Genomic DNA, 16,169 nt, shown 5'->3' on the forward strand with positions numbered 1-16,169 from the left:
AGGCGGTGACGTCAACGCCGGAGCCTCGCTGCGATTGGCTGCGCCGAGGCGCGCCGGGGTGCTGCGGGCGCGCCGGCGCGCCGCCACGCGCCGCTCTGCGGGGCTACCGGGGGGTACCGGGGGGTACCGGGGGGGCTACGCGGTGAGTGCGGGGCTAGGAGGGGGGACACACGCAGGGCACCGGCACGGCTCGGTTGGGGTGCGGTGCCCACGGGGAGCCCCCCACCCGGCTGCCCTCCCCTCGGTAGCCCTCCCGGAGTGGGGGTCCCCAAGGCTCAGCCCTTCCCGGGGGTTCCCGGGGGTCCCGGTGTAGCCCCCACCCCCCCCCCCCGAAATCCCCGTCCCGTTCCCAGCCCCGCTGTCCCCTCCCCTGCTTGCGCAACGGCCTGGGAGCCGCACCCGGGGTGACCCTTGGTCGGGCCCAGCGTTTCGGTAGCCCGCTCGGTCTCCCCACTAGCCCCCCGGTGGTTGCCCCCCCCCCCGGTGGTTGCCCCCCCCCCCTCCCGGTGCCGGTTGCCGGTGCTCCGTTGTCCTTCGTCCCCTCCGCAGGTTGGCCATGGAGTTCACGCACAAGCGGGGCAAGCGGCAGGATGACAGCGGGCTGGGCAGCGTCCTCGACGTGCTGCTGGCCAACGCCAGGCTGGTGCTGGGGGTCAGCGGGGCCGCCGTGCTCGCCATCGCCACGCTGGCCGTCAAACGGGTGAGGATGGTGGGGGGCTTCGGGATGGGGCTACCGGGGCTGCCCGGACACATCACCCAGAGATGGACTGTGGGGCTGCGCCCTCAAGCAGTTTGCCCTCTTTGCTGCTTCATTTATGGGGTCTGGGGTGTTGTGTCCCTTCCAGGAAGGTGTCTCAGGTCTTATTCCTATTTGGATACCTCAATGTTTTCCCTTTAAAAATCTGTAGGTGGTTAATGTGCGTCTTTCTGGCTTCATAAATTTAATTTTTTGGGCCAGTAGTAGCCCCGCACACAGCTGTGCTTACCCACATGTATCAGAGGGGCAGTTGCCCTCTAGTTTGGGATGCAACTGCCAAAAAATGGTGAGAGGACAGCTTGGCACGGTGGTTTTCCTTGCGGAGCGGCCCCTTGCTCACCCAGCCTTCTGCAGAGGGGGCTGGTGCTCGGGGGGCTTTCCCTCCCCGGGTTTGTGTGGGTGCCACGGCCAGAACAAGGAGCCTCTGGGGTCTGCAGCTCCTGCAGCAGGGATGGGAGAGCCCCAGCTGTGTTCCCTCTGGGTGAGGTGTGGGATTTTTTTGGGACCTCACACACATCCCCTCCTCCTGTCTCTCCCTCCAGCTGATAGACCGAGCCACGAGCCCTCGCGATGACGGCGATCCCAAAGCCGAGCAGAAGACCCTGGAGGAGAGCTGGCAGGACTTGGCCTTGATCAAAGCCACGCAAAAACCTCCCAAAAGGCAGCGAAGGGAAGACCTCAGCGAGCCCCTGCTCCCTCCGGCTCCACCACCAGCACCAGGTGATGCTCGCGGTCGGGGCGCCGGGCTCCACGGGTGGATGAAGATCACCTTGATGCTCTGGGGCCGCCTGTGTCTGTGCTCCCGGCTGCCTGGGAGCACCACGTTATTTTTAGCTCTGTGGTCGGAAAGCTGACCCGATTGTGCCTTCCTCTGTGGGAGGCTCCCGAGCCGCGGCCCCTTTTTTGGCAGTGCCTGCGCTGTTTGCAGCCCGGGTGGCTCAGCCAGCCCGGCGCGGTGCAGGCTCTGCCTGGGCTTTTTTTGTTTCCCGTTGAACAATGCCTGTTTTTTTTTTTGGGTCAGCTCCGTGCAGGGAGCAAGGTGTGCTCGTGGACAAAGGCTGATTTGCCTGGCTTGGTGTGGGGCAGGTCCTGAGGTGCTGTGCCCCGATCAGGATCGTTGGCAGCACCGAAGTGATTTGGCAGACACTGGGGCAGGGCTGGGGCTGCCGAAGGGTGGAAGGGGCAAGCAGTGGGGCTGAGGCTTTCAGAGGGCCCTGGCACTTCATCCTGGCCTGGCTGCTGCTGCTTAGCCTGGGCTGCCCTCCTCTAGCACTTCTGGGTGCTGCTGGGTTTTGGGGTTTGAGCCCCGCATTGTCTGTAAGGTGCTGTTAAGGTCAGAGTTCTGCGTGGTGCCCCTCTCGGCGAGCTCAGCCTCACCTCTAAAGGCTCAGGGCTGCACTTTGAGCTCCCACCTTCACCATGGCTGCGGCAGGAGATGCTGGTGCAGCTGATCTGCCCAGAGCCATGACTTTTTCCTTAGCCCCATCCCCTTCTTGCAGAGCCCAGGGCTTGCCCGGCACCTCCTGATCCTCCTGAAGTGGAATCCATCCCCCAGCACTGCCTCACGCTGCAGGAGAAGCTCCTCTTGCACCACAGCAGCCTCCTGGCCGTGCACGAGGCACAAGCAGCGCTCGGCCGGCAGCTGGCCCGCAGCATCTGCACCGAGCTGCAAAACTTCCTGAGGAACAAGTGCCCGGAGCTGCCTTTTGGCAACCTCTTCCTCAGCGGTCCCCTGCTCGACGGCCTCGGGGCTCTTGCTGCTGACCACGTCCACTTCATGCTGCCCGTGGTCCTCGACGCCGCGCTCTGGAGCCTCATCCCGGGGGAGGACACGGTGGTGAGAAACCCCCGGTACTGGCTGATCAAGAGGAGGGCCCTGGAGTATTTCCCTCGGGGGTGCAGCCCCTGGGATAAATTCCTGGTGGGTCGCTACCTCTCCTCCAACGCGCTCAACGAGACCTTGCACAAGCTGCTGGTGGCTTCCATCAACTGGCCGGCCATCGGCAGCCTCCTGGGCAGCCTCATCCGCCCGGTGGTGGCCTCCAGGGAGCTGAGGCTGGAGGTGAAACACGAGGAGCTGGAGCTGAGCATCGCCCTCTTCCCCGTGGTGGAGATGGACGGCAGGGTTCTGCTGGCCGCTCCTCCCCAGGGCTTGGTGGAAAACCTCTGGCTGGAGAGCTTCGGCAGGGCGGAGGCTTCGAAGGTGAGGGAGCTGGATGCTGGTGATGCTGGAGCCCGGCAGAGCTGCCTCCGTGTCTTGAACAACGTCTGCAGGAGCCACCCTGCCCTGCACAGACTGAGCGGCAGCCCCTTGGTGCACGTCGTGCTGCATCTCAGCGCCGCGGGGGGGGACTGGGCAGAGGGCAGCCTCGCCGCCCGGTTCCAGCAGGTGCTGGAGGAGCTGGTGGGCTACCTGGAGCAGGGCGTCCTGCCCTCCTACTTCAACCACAAGGTCAACCTTTTCGGCGAGCTGCTGGAGGAGGAGGTGGAGGAGATGGGCTTCTTGCTCTACAGGGCGGTGGCTGAGCCAGAATTGCTGCTGGGGGAGAAATGAGTGCTGAGCGGGGAGCCCCCCACCCCAGCATCGGGTGTGCCCCCTCTGCCTGCTGCTCCCTGCCGTGGGTTGTGATGCTTCTAGTTGCCTAGTCGGTAAGAGGCCAAGTTCTTGCACTTTATGAACAAAACTGTTTCTTTTTTCTGAATAAAACGTGCCTAAGAAGAAGGGGGTGGGCGGCGGCGTAAGGAGCCTCTTGCTGCGAGGCTCTGCCTTACCCAGGGGGAACCCAACCTGCGCCTGGAGTACCTAAAGGCCAGTCCCCTCTGCTGGGAGCCACCACGGGGCAAGTTTGGCCTCTGGTTTCCAGAAAACTGTCTGTTCCCAGCTGCCAGGCTCCCCTCGTGCTCTGAAACTGAGACCTGAGCGGGGCCGAGCTTCCCCTGCCTCCTGGGGCAGCCCCTTCCCTTGCAAGGGAGCTGGAGAGGTTTGGTCCCGTGCTGCTGCTGCAAACCTCACGGTTTGGGGCGTCCTGGGTGCTGTGTGGGTCCTTCTGCCAGCACCCAACGTGTTCTTACAGTGCCATGCTGCTGGGCTGGGCTGGGAGCCTTGTCCCTCGCCAGCTCTGTGGGGTTGGAAGGGTGGTGGCAGAGGAGCTGCGGGCTCCTGGGTGGCACTGCCAGCGTCTGGGCAGGTGCTGGCTGCTCTAAGAAGTCCCCTCCAGCCTGTCAAGTGACCTTTCTGTGCATGTTTTGCTGCTGTCTTGGTGTCCTGTTCTCCTGGAGCCTCGTGGTGTGGGGCAGGAGGGGACGGGAACGATGCTTGGAGCAGAGTGCTTGCAAGAACTGCAGTGGCTCCTGCTGCTTTTTATGATCTGTTTTGTTTGAGTGTTTTGTTCTTTTTCCCCTCGGAGGGGCTGCTTTGGCTCCGGCCGCAGCCCAGGTGTGAAGGAATGCACTCCTCGTTTAACGGGGAGAGCGATGCTGGTTTTGCACACTGGTGGGGATGGAAAAATCCTACAGACTTCAACGTGAGCACCTGTTGTTGTGGTTTAGTTTCCTTGAGTTATCTTGTTTATGGGAGGGAAAGAAAACAACAGCTGTGTTTGCTCCCGGCCTGAAGATTAATCTGTTCCTCCAAACCATTTCCCAAGTGTTAGCCGTGAGAATAAACCTGCACTGTGTACCCTGGTCCTCGTCTCAGCTCTGTTTTGTCTCCTCTCCTCTGATAAGGGCTGAAGCTGTCCTGGAGTGCCGGGCTGTGGTGTGAGCTGCCTGGTGGTGCTCAGCTCGTGCCGTTTCCCTGCTGGCTCTCACCGCTCCGCTCCCTGAGCACCAACTGGGGCTAAACCAGTAAAGCTGGTAGCAGCCAGCGCCATCAGCAACGCTGAACCTGCTGCCTGTGTGCTCTGCAGACGTTTCCTGCTGCCGGTGCCGTTTGGAGGCTGCTGCCAGCTCAGTGACTGCATGACAGAGCCTCGTAATCCTGTTATTTTCGCCACCGGCTCTGTATTTTTAGGCTACAGCTGTTAAGAGGGGGAGCGAGGGGTGCAGGGAAACGCAATGTGAATTCTCCTGACCTTCCTCTGTAGCTCTAGGCTGACAGCAACGAGCTGTGGCAGGGTTAGAAGCTCTTTTTTTTTCTCCAAGCAATCCTGTGCTGCTGTGACCACCCCTGCTTCGAGCTACCCTCTAAAATTTTGCTGCGTCCCCTCAACACTGACCCAGGGGAGCTGCCCTGTGCTCAGGAACAGCCCCAGAGGCCTTGGGGGAACAGCTGAGCGCTGCCCCCTGGCAGAAGAGAACAAGGCAGGGGTGTGGAACTCCTTGCTTTGAAGTAAAGAAAGCCCAAACAGAGGGAGGAGGCAGGCTGGCTTTCTCAGGGAGCTCAGACTAAAGGAAGTGCAGGAAAAAAGGCACTCCCTCCAGGTTCAGCCCCGTGTCTCTCTTTTCCTGGACAGCAGCACAACAACAAACGCAGCTAGGGAGATAAAACTGCTTTCCCTTCACCCCTGCAGCTCCCTGCTAAAAAATAAAATAAAATAATAAAAGCTGCAGGGAGTTTGTGCCAAGAAAGCTGCTGTATTGTTCCGATGAGTGAATGGAAAGAACAAGACTCGGGTGGATGCTCTCACAGGAATCGTGTAACTATTGTGAGCTGGAAGAAACAGCAAGTTGCCACCGTATCCAATTTAAAAATTAAATAATCTTTTAATACAAAGTTATTGCTCTAACAAAAATAACTTCCATTAGCTAGCAGCGTCACGCTGGCACGCCTCGAGGTTTGGGGAAGAATGCAGCTTCAAATTCAGGAGCAGCCTCAAACAAAGGCTCTCCCCGAGCACTGCAGCTGAGCTTCCCCTGCAGGGCAGGACCAGCTCCATCCTCTCTGCACCTGGCTCTCCTTCACGGATGGACAACCAAGGTAAGAGGGGCATGGGGCTGTGACAAAACAAGGGGAATGGTGCTCAGGGAGCTTCCACCTTGAAGGGCAGCTTAAAATAAATTTCCACACTGTGGAAAGCCAGGAGGTGAGGAGAGTTAAGCAGCCCTGGGGCTTGTCCCAGTGGCTACGACCCAGCTCCCCACGCAGAAATGCCGTGTGGATGTGACCACAGTGGGAGCTGCAAGTGGACGAGACCCACTGCGGTTTTCTCTGCAGACTCACGGTTTCCAAATGCTTCCGATTACTCCAATCAGCTCAGCAGAAGAGCAGCTGAAATCCGAAGGATAACACAAGCAGTGGAGCCACTTCTCAGAGCTGCTCGAACCCTTGCTGCCCAGCCCTGCTGAGCGATGGAGGTAGCCCCGGCAGGAGCAGGCTGCACCCAGCCCCTCCAGAAAGCCCTCAGGCTCGGTTCTGTGGCAGCTCCCAGACTCTCAGGAGAAGCCACCCAGGCTCAGTGGTTGTGAGGACAGGTTTTCTTCGTGTGGCCAGGCTGGTGGCAAACGCTACAGGTCCGTGGTTTCTTGGCAGTGCCTCCTGAGGAGAGGTTGCTTGGTCTCTTCATCTTACTCCCCATCTCCCTTGAGTACCCGCTGCTCCCAAAGTGGTTCCACGAGGCGTCTCCAGAAGCCCCTACAAAGGAACGACTTGGATTTAAATACCTTTGAAAACATACAGGTGAAAAAGAGAAGACAGGTTCACAGTGGCAGGAGATCAAGGATTTCACCACCCCAGCCACTCAAATTAGTCCTGAAACCACGCTTGCTTCAGATTTGTCTGAGCATTTGCATGTTATCCATTCGTCCTGCAGCATCAGAGAAATGTGTGAGCAGAACAGGGAAAACCAATCTTTCTGGTTGCGTGCTCTCATGCCAGAATAAGACTTGGTTTTAAAGGAGCTCTGAAAACTTTCATTCTACCCCTTTAGGGCCAAATGTCTAAGAAGGAGGAGGCTGGTGTTGAGGAACTCTCTCAGACCACGTCTCCACCTCTGTACTTTGCTTACAGTGCTTTTGTGTCAATGCTTTTTCCGTCTTTTTCTTTTCTTTGTGATTTTTTAGTGGATTTTTTTTGCTTTCAGCACCTTTCCACTGCAGCCACGCTCAGTGTCAAAGCTTCGGGCAGGCTTGGTCTTTCACTGAGTTCCTAAACTGGGGCAGAGGGAGCACCACAGCTTCCCTGATGTGACACAAGAGGGTTTAAGACTGCCAAACGTGGTGTCACCGCTTCAACTCTGTACCAAGTCAGGAACAGCTCTCCCAAAACCAAACACTAAGATGTGGGACAGACAATTTCTGTCCCAGACAGACAGTTGGGAAGCCTGCTGGGCTTCATCCAGGGCCACATGGACAGACAGACGGGCAAGCTTACTGCATGGCAAAGCAAAGCATCCTGCTGCTGCTTAGAGCTCGGATCTGTGATAGGACACATCCTGCTGGCATTCACAGAAAGGTAAGCCTGACTCGGTTGTTATAAGCAATATTTGAAGTGCTGTAATGCTGCTGACAGACATCCTAAGACAAACCTGAAGCCTGCCAAATATCAGAGTTCCTACAAAAGCTGTGCAGTGACAGCATTATGGACATATGAGCAATGTCTGCTGGGCTTAGCTTTAAGACCAGCCTCCAAGCCTTGCCTCTCACCCCAGGTCCAGCCTTACCTGGTGCTGCATTTTCGTCAGCCCACTGGAAGAAGCCGCACTGCTGCTCTCTGGGTTTTGAGCAGGTGTGGAACTGCCGCCCCTTGTTAGGACCGTCTTTTTGGACAGTGCGTGTGACAGCTGGCTGCTCACAATTGCAGACTGTGCCACCTCCTGAGCTGGAGTTGTTGTTTCCAAAGAGCTCTGGGCCTCTCCCTCCTCCTCCTGGTCTCTGAAAGCCTGCTTGGCCCCTTCCCCCGAAGGGCTGGGGTGGTGCAGAGCCCCGCGGAGCCACGTTGCTTCTGTCCTCTGACTGCTCGTTAGCCCAGAGGAAAAAATTGCAGGTATTGTTGTTACATTTGTAAAACTGCCTGCCTTGATTGGGTCCCTCTTTGCGCACCGTTAACAGCGTGGCTTCGTTCCCACAGTTGCACACCACTGCGTTGTTCCCGTTGTCTGGAGCAGCTGCAGGAGCAGGCCTGTGTGCTCTCGGGGTACTCAAGGAGAGGAGATGTCCTGCTGCTGGGTTCGTGGTCCCCCTCGCCTGCCTGCTGTCGCTGCTTGCTCTGCTGAAGGAGTTGTTGGCCTGCGAGTGGTTGGCTTGCTGGCTGGCTGGTGGCGCAGGCTGCGTCGACCTGTTTAAGTACTTCAGGTCCAGGAGCTCTCTCAGCATCTCATCGCAGCCACCGATGCAGCCAACAAACTCCAGGGGCATCACGGGTGGAACGCTGCCTCTCTTGAACTTAAACTTCAGCCTAAAAGGAAAGGGAGAACACAAACCTACCAGTTTGTACAGCTTCTCATCAAAGACATCGATTTGGACTTGTTTTTTTTTTTTTATTTTGCTGTACTGACGCTGTTTACCTCTTTCCCTCCACCTTCTTTCCGTCCCCAACCCACAGGAGTGCTGCTCCAGCTGTCCAAGACTGGAACAAAAAATGATTGCCCAGCCTAGCCCACAGAAATCTCTGGCCCTGGTGACTAACACAATGTCTGAGGGGTTACATTTCCCTCAGGGATAGCTGGTGTGACCTACCTGTGAACAGGATGGGGTCCACACTCGGCACAGATGCTCTCGTCCTTGGCCACGTCCAGCACAAAATCAGGAAACCAGACTGCAGTTTTACAAGCCGGATAGCCCATGCAGCTGAGATAGAACCTGCCACGGGACAAAGGCACCACATGAAGAAGAGGTAATATCGAGACACGCAGTGATATTTCTCCTCTCTTCTCAGCTGTCAGAAGCCGTCCAAACAACATTTGGTTTTAACTCGAGAGGGAGGTTCAGCTGAGTCCATGCAGCTTGTGTAGCTGGTGGAGTTCATCAGCTGAAGCCCAAGTTTTCAAGCATGCTGCAGAGAGAAGGTGAATGAACACTTAGAAAGCAGCCTCCTGTGTCTGAAATGATAAAAAAGGTCACCGACCCGCCGTTCCTCTTGGTCTTCAGGACCATGTCATTGTTGCACTGTGGGCATTTCCGAATGGGATCAGGCATTGCTGGGTAGACTTCCTCTTGCTCAGCAATTTCTGTGGCTTCTCCAAAATACTGAGCCAGGGCCTGGTCCAGCCTGTAAGGAAACAAGCAGAGCATCCTGTCTCCTCTGCAAAATGCCATCAGGCAGTGAATGACTGCCTGCTGCCCTCTGCACAGCCCCTCTGAGCTTCTCCATGAGCGTGATGACTCAGCACTGTGCCTCGAGATGTGGGTGTGCCATGGAAGAGGTCAGTGCACTCTGACATCTCCTCCAGCCAGCTCTGAATTTAATGCAAGCAGCTGAAACCACGATGAGCAGCTAGCAGCCCGTGACAGCGTGCCACGCTGAGTTGCCCCATCCCATGCAGATGCCTCCATGCACTGGGCAGAGCTCCAAGAAGACAATGTGACAGGATCCCACTCCAGGCTGAGCCTCAGATGACAGGCCAGCACCTCTCAGACCAGCAAAGCGAGCGGAAGAGGGTAAAGATAGAGCTCACTTGTTGGCTCTGGCCACGGCCTCAATGAAGACTTGTTTGTACTTCTGGACCTGCTGCTGCAACACTACAGATTTGTCTTTCTTCCCCTCGCAGATCAGCTTCAGATCAGCCTCCAGCTCGGCTCGAAGGTCAGGCTTGGACATCTCGTAGCCCATGGAATCGTAGCCTGAGGAGTATATTGCGGGGTAAGTGAAAGGAACCAACAAGAAAGGAACCTGCCCTCCTCCTGACAAGCGCTGCCCCTACCTTCAACCAGCCCCATGCCCAGGTGGCCCGGGAGGAACCTCTGATCTGCTGTGAGGCCCACGTACATCCGGGTCTTGATTGTCTCAATGTGCTCTGCGTGAGTGGCGTCAGTCCCTGAAAGCAGACAGGTTGTTAGTTGAAATTAGGTGCCAAGAAGACTTCCCCTGTGCCTACTAAAGGGAGAGGGGGACAGAACTTATAGCCAGAAGCAGCACTGGCCTCATGTTCTGTTGGCACTGAGGCCAACAAGGTGCAAACATGCCCCTGACCCTAAACTGCACATCCCCTCAGTATTGGGGACACTCTGCAGTCTCCTTAGGACACCTGGAATTTGCCCACAGGTCTCAACTATTCCCCTGTTTTGTATATTTAAGTAAATTCTTATCTGAAGTGACTCGTAGAGAACTCCCTGCTCTGAGGGTGGGACAGAACTGGTACCAGGTAAGCTGAGAAGCTGTGAACAAAGCTCTCCCAAGAGGGAAAGGCCACGCTGCCCATAGCTGCCCATACTGACCAATGCCATGTTTCTCCATGAGCGCAATGAGATCCGCTTCTGAGAGCAGCAATGGAGGGCTGGTTTCCCCATCCACCATCTCCACTGTAGTGGGCTGGAAGCGGGACCCTTTCTGATACACTGGGATAACCTGAAGGGAAGGAGAATCTCTTTGAAACTGCCTCGCTGGACCACTCACTGAAGACAAAAAGTCGTGCTAGCTGCAGGCCAGTGCAGCAATACAACAGCACCCTGCTCTGGAGGAGATCAAGGCTCGGGGTGCTCAGGATTTGCCAGTAATGAGCTGCCAGAGAGACCACAGAATGGCAACTGCAGCTCCTCTGGGTGAGTTATCTTCCCAACGTAGAAGCAGCCCTGTAAGGTCTCTGCTGTGTCAGAAGGGGGACAATCTAGCCAAAGCTGGCACAATAACGTGGCACAGCTCTTCAGCAGAGATGGCTCCAAGTGAAATAGCCACTGGGGTAGGGATTGTCCCAGAATGTTTTGTAGGGGGGCCTGAAACCAGCTGGGAAGTTTTCCCATCAGTACAACCCACGTGCAGTTTTAAACTGCAGGTGCTCTAGCCTCTCCCATCTATGATTTTCAAGGGTGTTACCTTGTCGCTCCACTTCTCATAAGGATAGACTTCCAGATAATTTCGGGCCAGGATCATTAGTCCTTGAGCAATGAATCGCTCGTTAGCAATGTCGATCTCCACGGTTGTTTCCTGTCCCTTGGCGTCTTGAGAGCAGCAAGCCAAGAAATGGCGCACGATGAATTCATACAGTCTCTGCTCATTGCCCTAGTGTCAAACAAAAAAAGAGGGTCAGGCTCTCCTCCAGTGGTAGCAAGGTGTCAAGAAACAGGTGAGGATATTGTGCTAATGACCATGCTGTTAAGAGCTCTAGCTTTATTCTCCAAGCAGTACCAACCAGCCAGTTACATCCACCTTTATCAGACTCACCTGCAGGTTAGCGGTGTATTTGGTGGGGTGAATGGGCGGGTGAGCCTGATCTGATTTGGTTCCACTCCGTGGGGTTGGCCCACCCTGATCCAAAATCCTCTGCGCAAACGCCCCCCAGTTCGGGGCCTGCGTTTGCTGTTGCACTAAGGCGGAGAGGTTCAGCTCCTTGGGGAAAATGTTGGTCTCTGTTCGGGGATAGCTTATAAACCTTAAGAAAGACAGAAGAACACTGAAGAGGTGCTCCAGGATGCTTCCCATTTTATTTTTTTCATTTATTTTTTTAAAATAACTAAGTTTACCATGACAAATTTTGCTTTCTTACCCTTGAGTATAAAGTTTTTCTGCTATTTTCATGGTTTCCTTTGCATTTATTTTCAGTTTGCGGGAAGCCAGTTTCTCAAGTTCCTGTGTTGGGAGGAGCCAGAAAAAAAAACACAACACGTATTTGTGCATAACTCTGAGTGGTGAGTAAAACATCTGCTCAAAGTTTCTTTCACATCAGTCTTTTCAGCACAGTTCAAACATACCACGGTGTCCAGGGGCAGGGGCCTCCATTTGCTCTTTGGCTTGCTCCCAACTTCAACAACAGTTGCTACAGGATCCTAAATGCAGAATAAGCAAAAAATCTCCTTGAAGAGTTCACACAGGCTGCTCTTTAAACATCTTGAGCAAGAAGGATGTGGGAAACGTTTAGCTGGTCCTAAATCACACGACTGTTTACAAGCTCTCCTACCTCCATGCACATGTGGTAAAGGACCAGGCATGCTGTGTGATTAAAGAGCCGGTTCCTCTTCCAGTTGAAGACCACATTGCCATCTTCGTGTTCGTGTGTCACTGTTTTGAAAACCAGATCACAGTGATATGGTAGGAATGTAGGTAAAAGACAGAGGCAAAAGGGCAACGCTACTGGTAAACCTTTATAGTTCTGCATAATGATTGTGGCAAAGGAAGAGGAAATCACCTCTGCAGCAATTGTTTGTTGGTTGCCTGATACTTTTTTCCTTCTCAAAGCCATTAAACCCTTTAAGATAGTTCCGTGCTCATTTTCCTCCAGCATACCTTTGATTTTATAGAAGGCTTCAGGAACGAAGGCCTGGATGGCTTTAAAGCGTTCCACTACAAACCCCAGGGTTGGGAACTGGCAACTACCATAGCTGATCAGCTGATCTGCTAAAATATCTGGGAAGATCTTCCGGAGCCTCAGCGTCTGGAACCTGGTGAAAGCAGCACCTGGGAAAACAAAATGGGCACTAGAATTGAATATAACATTGGAGGATAATTGCAATACTGCAGAGGGCTCTCTTTAATAGTCAATTGAGTATTAATTCTACTCCAATTTAAATGTTAACAGTTGCAGAAGGCTTTCAGTGCTGCATGAGCCTTGCTCTCTTGCTTTTGCACAGCAGCTCAGGGCTAGCAGTCAGCTCTCATCCCCAAAGCATGTTTACGCACCTATCCTGAGGTCCAGCTCCTGCCTGACATCAACAGCATCACTGGTTTTTTGATCCGGTTGGGTGAGGTTCTCGCAGGCTGTTCTGACAGCATGAAGGGTGATCTCTGAAAAACGGGCTCGGAAAACCTGGAGGTTTGGCTTTACTGTAAGAGGGAAAAAAAAACAAACAACTTAAGTGACACAAACACCAACGGAAAGGATAAACTAATAAACAGCTGGCTTAAAAAGAGCATGCTCTCAACCTATTCTATGTCTTTCCACTGCAGGAGCACATTTCTTGTGTATCAAAGCCAGATATTTATCAGAATTACAGCCAGTGGATTTGACCTGCACACAGCAAGACTGATAACTGAGTAAGAATGACATCTCTGGTACTAGATCTGAGCAGTGATACCTGTTAAATCAGCATTTTAATGGAAAGCAGATTGGTGCAACAGATGCTCTACACACCAGCTTTGCAAACATGAATGATCTCAAAGCCGATGTTCTCTCCTTCTCGGTCACAGTCAGTCCAGATCACCAGAGCTTGGCACTGCTGGACTTCTCGTTCAAGGGTTCTCTGAGACCAGAAAACAACACAGAATGAGACACGCCAGGCCACTGGCTTTGTCATTTCATTTCAGAATGACTCACAAAGTGAACACGAAATGCAACGTGTATCCATAGAGATGGATTGTTGCAATAACATTTTGTAATTGTCTCTCTCATGAGATTAGGCAGCTTTCAAAAGAAATGATTCATTTATTTATATCTAATTGTTTGTTAAAAATGCAGCTTGGATTGGATTGTACCACCGTCTGTTTTCCAAAAATGACATCTTTTGTAAAATTGAGTTGCAATTACCAATTCCACCTTGTTGGGAACAGCTTTCTGCTCTTAATGAAGTAGCTGTTTATTTTCTGCTCTAATTTTACACTAGCAAGAGACTGCCATAATACAGAAGAACAACACAGTAGTCCTAGAAAATCCAGGAGGAATTTGCTAAACTCTAGAAACTCTGCAGTTAAGGACAAAGGTACAATCCTCCCTCTGTCTGAGACAATATTTGCAGAATCAACCTCTGAACTTTTGAGTTTCAAGGAAACTGCTACCAACAACATACCTTAATATCCACGTAGTTTTCAGGACAATATTTCTCGATTTCAGCTTCAAAAAGAGCCAGAGGGTTGCAGCTATGCCTGGTAAACAGAGGATAAACAGTGAGTAAGAAACTAAAGCATATTGTGAGATGTTAACTGGTGCTGTCACTCGAGGAAATGCTGCTCAGGTACTGATATCAATGTATAATACTATGAGCCTTAACTTAGGAATCTGTGTGAAATGCCAAGCTACGTTGACTCAAAAGCAGCAGAACCAAAACGCAGTCAGAGAAGAGAGGAAATCTGGAAGGCAGCCCTCAACGTGCAGCTTCTCCTATTTCACGTGCAGAGAACAAAAGGGGGGGAAGTTGGATAAAACAACTCACTTCCCTGGATAAGTGAAGTACAAACCATTTGCGAAAGGGCAGCTTGAAATCATGAGCCAGCAAGTGTCCCGAGACGGATGTCATCACCACCGTGACATTCTGCAAGAGATGGGGCAAGGTAATCAGTGCCCATCGTTGGCTGCAAGCTCCCCAGAGCCCTACGATCTGACAGAGTTCTCACAACCCAATGCCCACCTCCTGCTTTTTCTAACAGGCTCCTCTCCCTACAGGCATCTAAAGCTATCACCTTGTCTTCTTTTTTTAGTAGGAAGCTCCCAGTTCTAAATAACATTTTTGACAAGTGGGAAAACAGAAGGATGGAAAGTTGGAAAAAAGCCAAGAAAAGAAATCCTGACTTCTTGTTTTTGCCAAAACCGGATGTGCATTTCATAACTTCCGATTTTTTTTTCCATAATTAGCATTTTGCACTTCTCTAATCCAGCAGTGGAATGAAAGAGAGCCCTACCTGGCCAAACATCTGGTAGTCGTATTCGTAGATCTTGTTGAACTTGGAAAACCCCTCTCTCTGGAAGGAAAAGGAGAGTCGCTAAGTTTCTGGCTGCCAACAGAAGCCAAACAAACCCGTTCCAGCTCGCTTTATGTTATGGCAGGGCATAGAAATATGGGGCAGGTGAAAATCAGGTACTGTAGCTAAAACACCAAGGCAAGGGAGATCAGATGGAAGTTGCCTGCATCATTTTCAGAGCTGTGGGAATGGCATTCCCAGTGTACCAGCATCTTAAAACACACCCAGGGTGGTGCCAGGGTTATCACTGGTATGGAGCAGACTTGGGTTGACCAGTTATTGTCCCCACTCCTGCCAAACAACCGTCCTGCTCCACAAGATAATCAGCGCCAGCTCTGGGTCCCTTCCACCTAACCAACGTTTGTGGAAGTTTCTAGATGGGGTATTTTGATCTTTTCCTACAGAAGCATGACAATGCCTTCCTTTGACTGATGCTGTCTGTGCTCAGGTTCTCAAGAACATCTTGCAGTCAGACATGGGTTTGGTCTAGAAGCGGCTTCCAGTCCCTTGCCTTGGAAATACCAAGTAATTATGCAAACCGTTAAAGGTCACAAAACAAAGCAGCAGCTGAGAGAAGAGATCTTTGAACTCCCCTTCTCCAAACCACAGACCATCTTTGCTTCGTTCTCTGAACTTCAGTGCACCCCTGATACTTGCTGACGCTGCGGAAGCGGTGCCTTCTGACTGGGAACAGATGGTTTCAGCTCCTGAAGGCTTTTACGTACGCTGCAAAGCTGGGAACAACACCGGGAACCCCCACTGCTGAGCTCAATGCCTGGAGAAAGCTGTCTGCAGGGAGAGCACAGCTGGGGAGCTGAATCCCAGCAGGGCTTCAGGATCTGAAGGAAAATGGGTCCAAGACTTTCAGATCCATTTGGGCAAGCAGTGCTTATCCACAAAATAAAGAGATTTTGTACCCTCACGTGGACAGAAAGGGACAGAGACCCTTTCCAAGCTCTGCATAAGATACATACTGACTTTAGCCAGCTCTGCCAGACCCATGGGCATGTGAACGAGAGGCAGGGAGACGCAGCGTGTTCCTACCCGCCGCATCCTGCTGTTGGAGAGCAGATCCGCGATTCCCCGGGCGGCATCGTTCTTCTCGGCCACGCACAGCACCTTGCGGATCCTCCGCAGCGCCGCATCGTCTGCCGCCCGCGAGAAGAGGCGCCAGGGCTGGGGCAGCATCCTGACCCCACGGCTAGCAGCCAGCCATGCAGGGAGGCTCATCACGGGCAGCGGGGACGGGTCCCATGGCACCACGGCAGCGTCCTGGCTCGGGGGCAGCTCCCTGCAAGAGGACAGACAGCGTTAGAATCAGGAGCAGCGTGTGGATAGCACAGAGTGGCTCAGGCTGGAAGGGAGCTGACGGATCTTGCAGTCCCAAGCCCCTGCTGTGGGCTGGGCCCCTCCAGGCTGCCCCCAGCCCCATCCAGCCCGGCCTTGGGCACCTCCAGGGATGGGAATCCCACAGCTCCTGTGCCAGGCCCCACCGCCCTCAGAGCGCAGGATTTCTTCTCAGTGCTTACCCTGGACGTCCCCTGCTGTGGTTTAAACCCATCGCCCCCCTCCTGGGCCCCTGCCCCTGACACCGAGCCCCTCCCCAGCCCCCCTGCAGCCCACTGGGGGCTCCCCCGGCCCCCATCCCGGCCCTCAGCCCCCTCACGGCCGCTCCCGGTGCCGGGGGAGGGTCCCAGACCCCCCTCAGGGCCC

General features: G+C 53.8%; 2 protein-coding genes across 2 annotated transcripts; one reads left to right on the forward strand and one right to left on the reverse strand.

The window, feature by feature from the left end:
- The first annotated feature begins 19 nt into the window (after positions 1-19).
- On the forward strand, positions 20-4,441 carry MIEF2 (mitochondrial elongation factor 2). Its single transcript, XM_068699627.1, has 4 exons — positions 20-142; positions 550-700; positions 1,300-1,477; positions 2,257-4,441. The coding sequence occupies exons 2-4, from the start codon at positions 557-559 to the stop codon at positions 3,309-3,311; spliced, it is 1,377 nt and encodes a 458-aa protein (XP_068555728.1). The 5' UTR covers positions 20-142; positions 550-556; the 3' UTR covers positions 3,312-4,441.
- A 995-nt stretch (positions 4,442-5,436) lies between these two features.
- Positions 5,437-15,686, reverse strand: TOP3A (DNA topoisomerase III alpha). The gene is made up of 19 exons (XM_068699612.1): positions 15,501-15,686; positions 14,397-14,456; positions 13,956-14,029; positions 13,568-13,643; positions 12,916-13,024; positions 12,465-12,608; positions 12,072-12,242; positions 11,746-11,846; positions 11,540-11,614; positions 11,335-11,417; positions 11,013-11,220; positions 10,665-10,850; positions 10,070-10,199; positions 9,556-9,669; positions 9,310-9,475; positions 8,760-8,903; positions 8,372-8,494; positions 7,357-8,090; positions 5,437-6,329 (listed from the first exon to the last, which is right to left on the reverse strand). Exons 1-19 carry the CDS (start codon positions 15,684-15,686, stop codon positions 6,151-6,153), a joined length of 3,063 nt encoding a protein of 1,020 aa, XP_068555713.1. The 3' UTR covers positions 5,437-6,150.
- Positions 15,687-16,169: the final 483 nt, after the last annotated feature.

The sequence above is a fragment of the Anas acuta genome, chromosome 15, assembly GCF_963932015.1.
Source record: "Anas acuta chromosome 15, bAnaAcu1.1, whole genome shotgun sequence".
Lineage (NCBI taxonomy): Eukaryota > Metazoa > Chordata > Aves > Anseriformes > Anatidae > Anas > Anas acuta.

Bases quoted from the DNA above. Each gene is read 5' to 3' on its own strand.
- TOP3A (XM_068699612.1), bottom strand. From the start codon at position 15,686: ATGAGCCTCCCTGCATGGCTGGCTGCTAGCCGTGGGGTCAGGATGCTG. The intron at 11,418-11,539 runs GTATGTTTGAAC...CTCCCAACACAG, and splicing joins CCCTGCCCCTGGACACCGTG to GAACTTGAGAAACTGGCTTC. The intron at 11,221-11,334 runs GTAAGAAAGCAA...GTCTTTCTTAAG, and splicing joins GAAAAACTTTATACTCAAGG to GTTTATAAGCTATCCCCGAA.
- MIEF2 (XM_068699627.1), top strand. From the start codon at position 557: ATGGAGTTCACGCACAAGCGGGGCAAGCGGCAGGATGACAGCGGGCTG. The intron at 701-1,299 runs GTGAGGATGGTG...CTCTCCCTCCAG, and splicing joins CCACGCTGGCCGTCAAACGG to CTGATAGACCGAGCCACGAG. The intron at 1,478-2,256 runs GTGATGCTCGCG...CCCTTCTTGCAG, and splicing joins GGCTCCACCACCAGCACCAG to AGCCCAGGGCTTGCCCGGCA.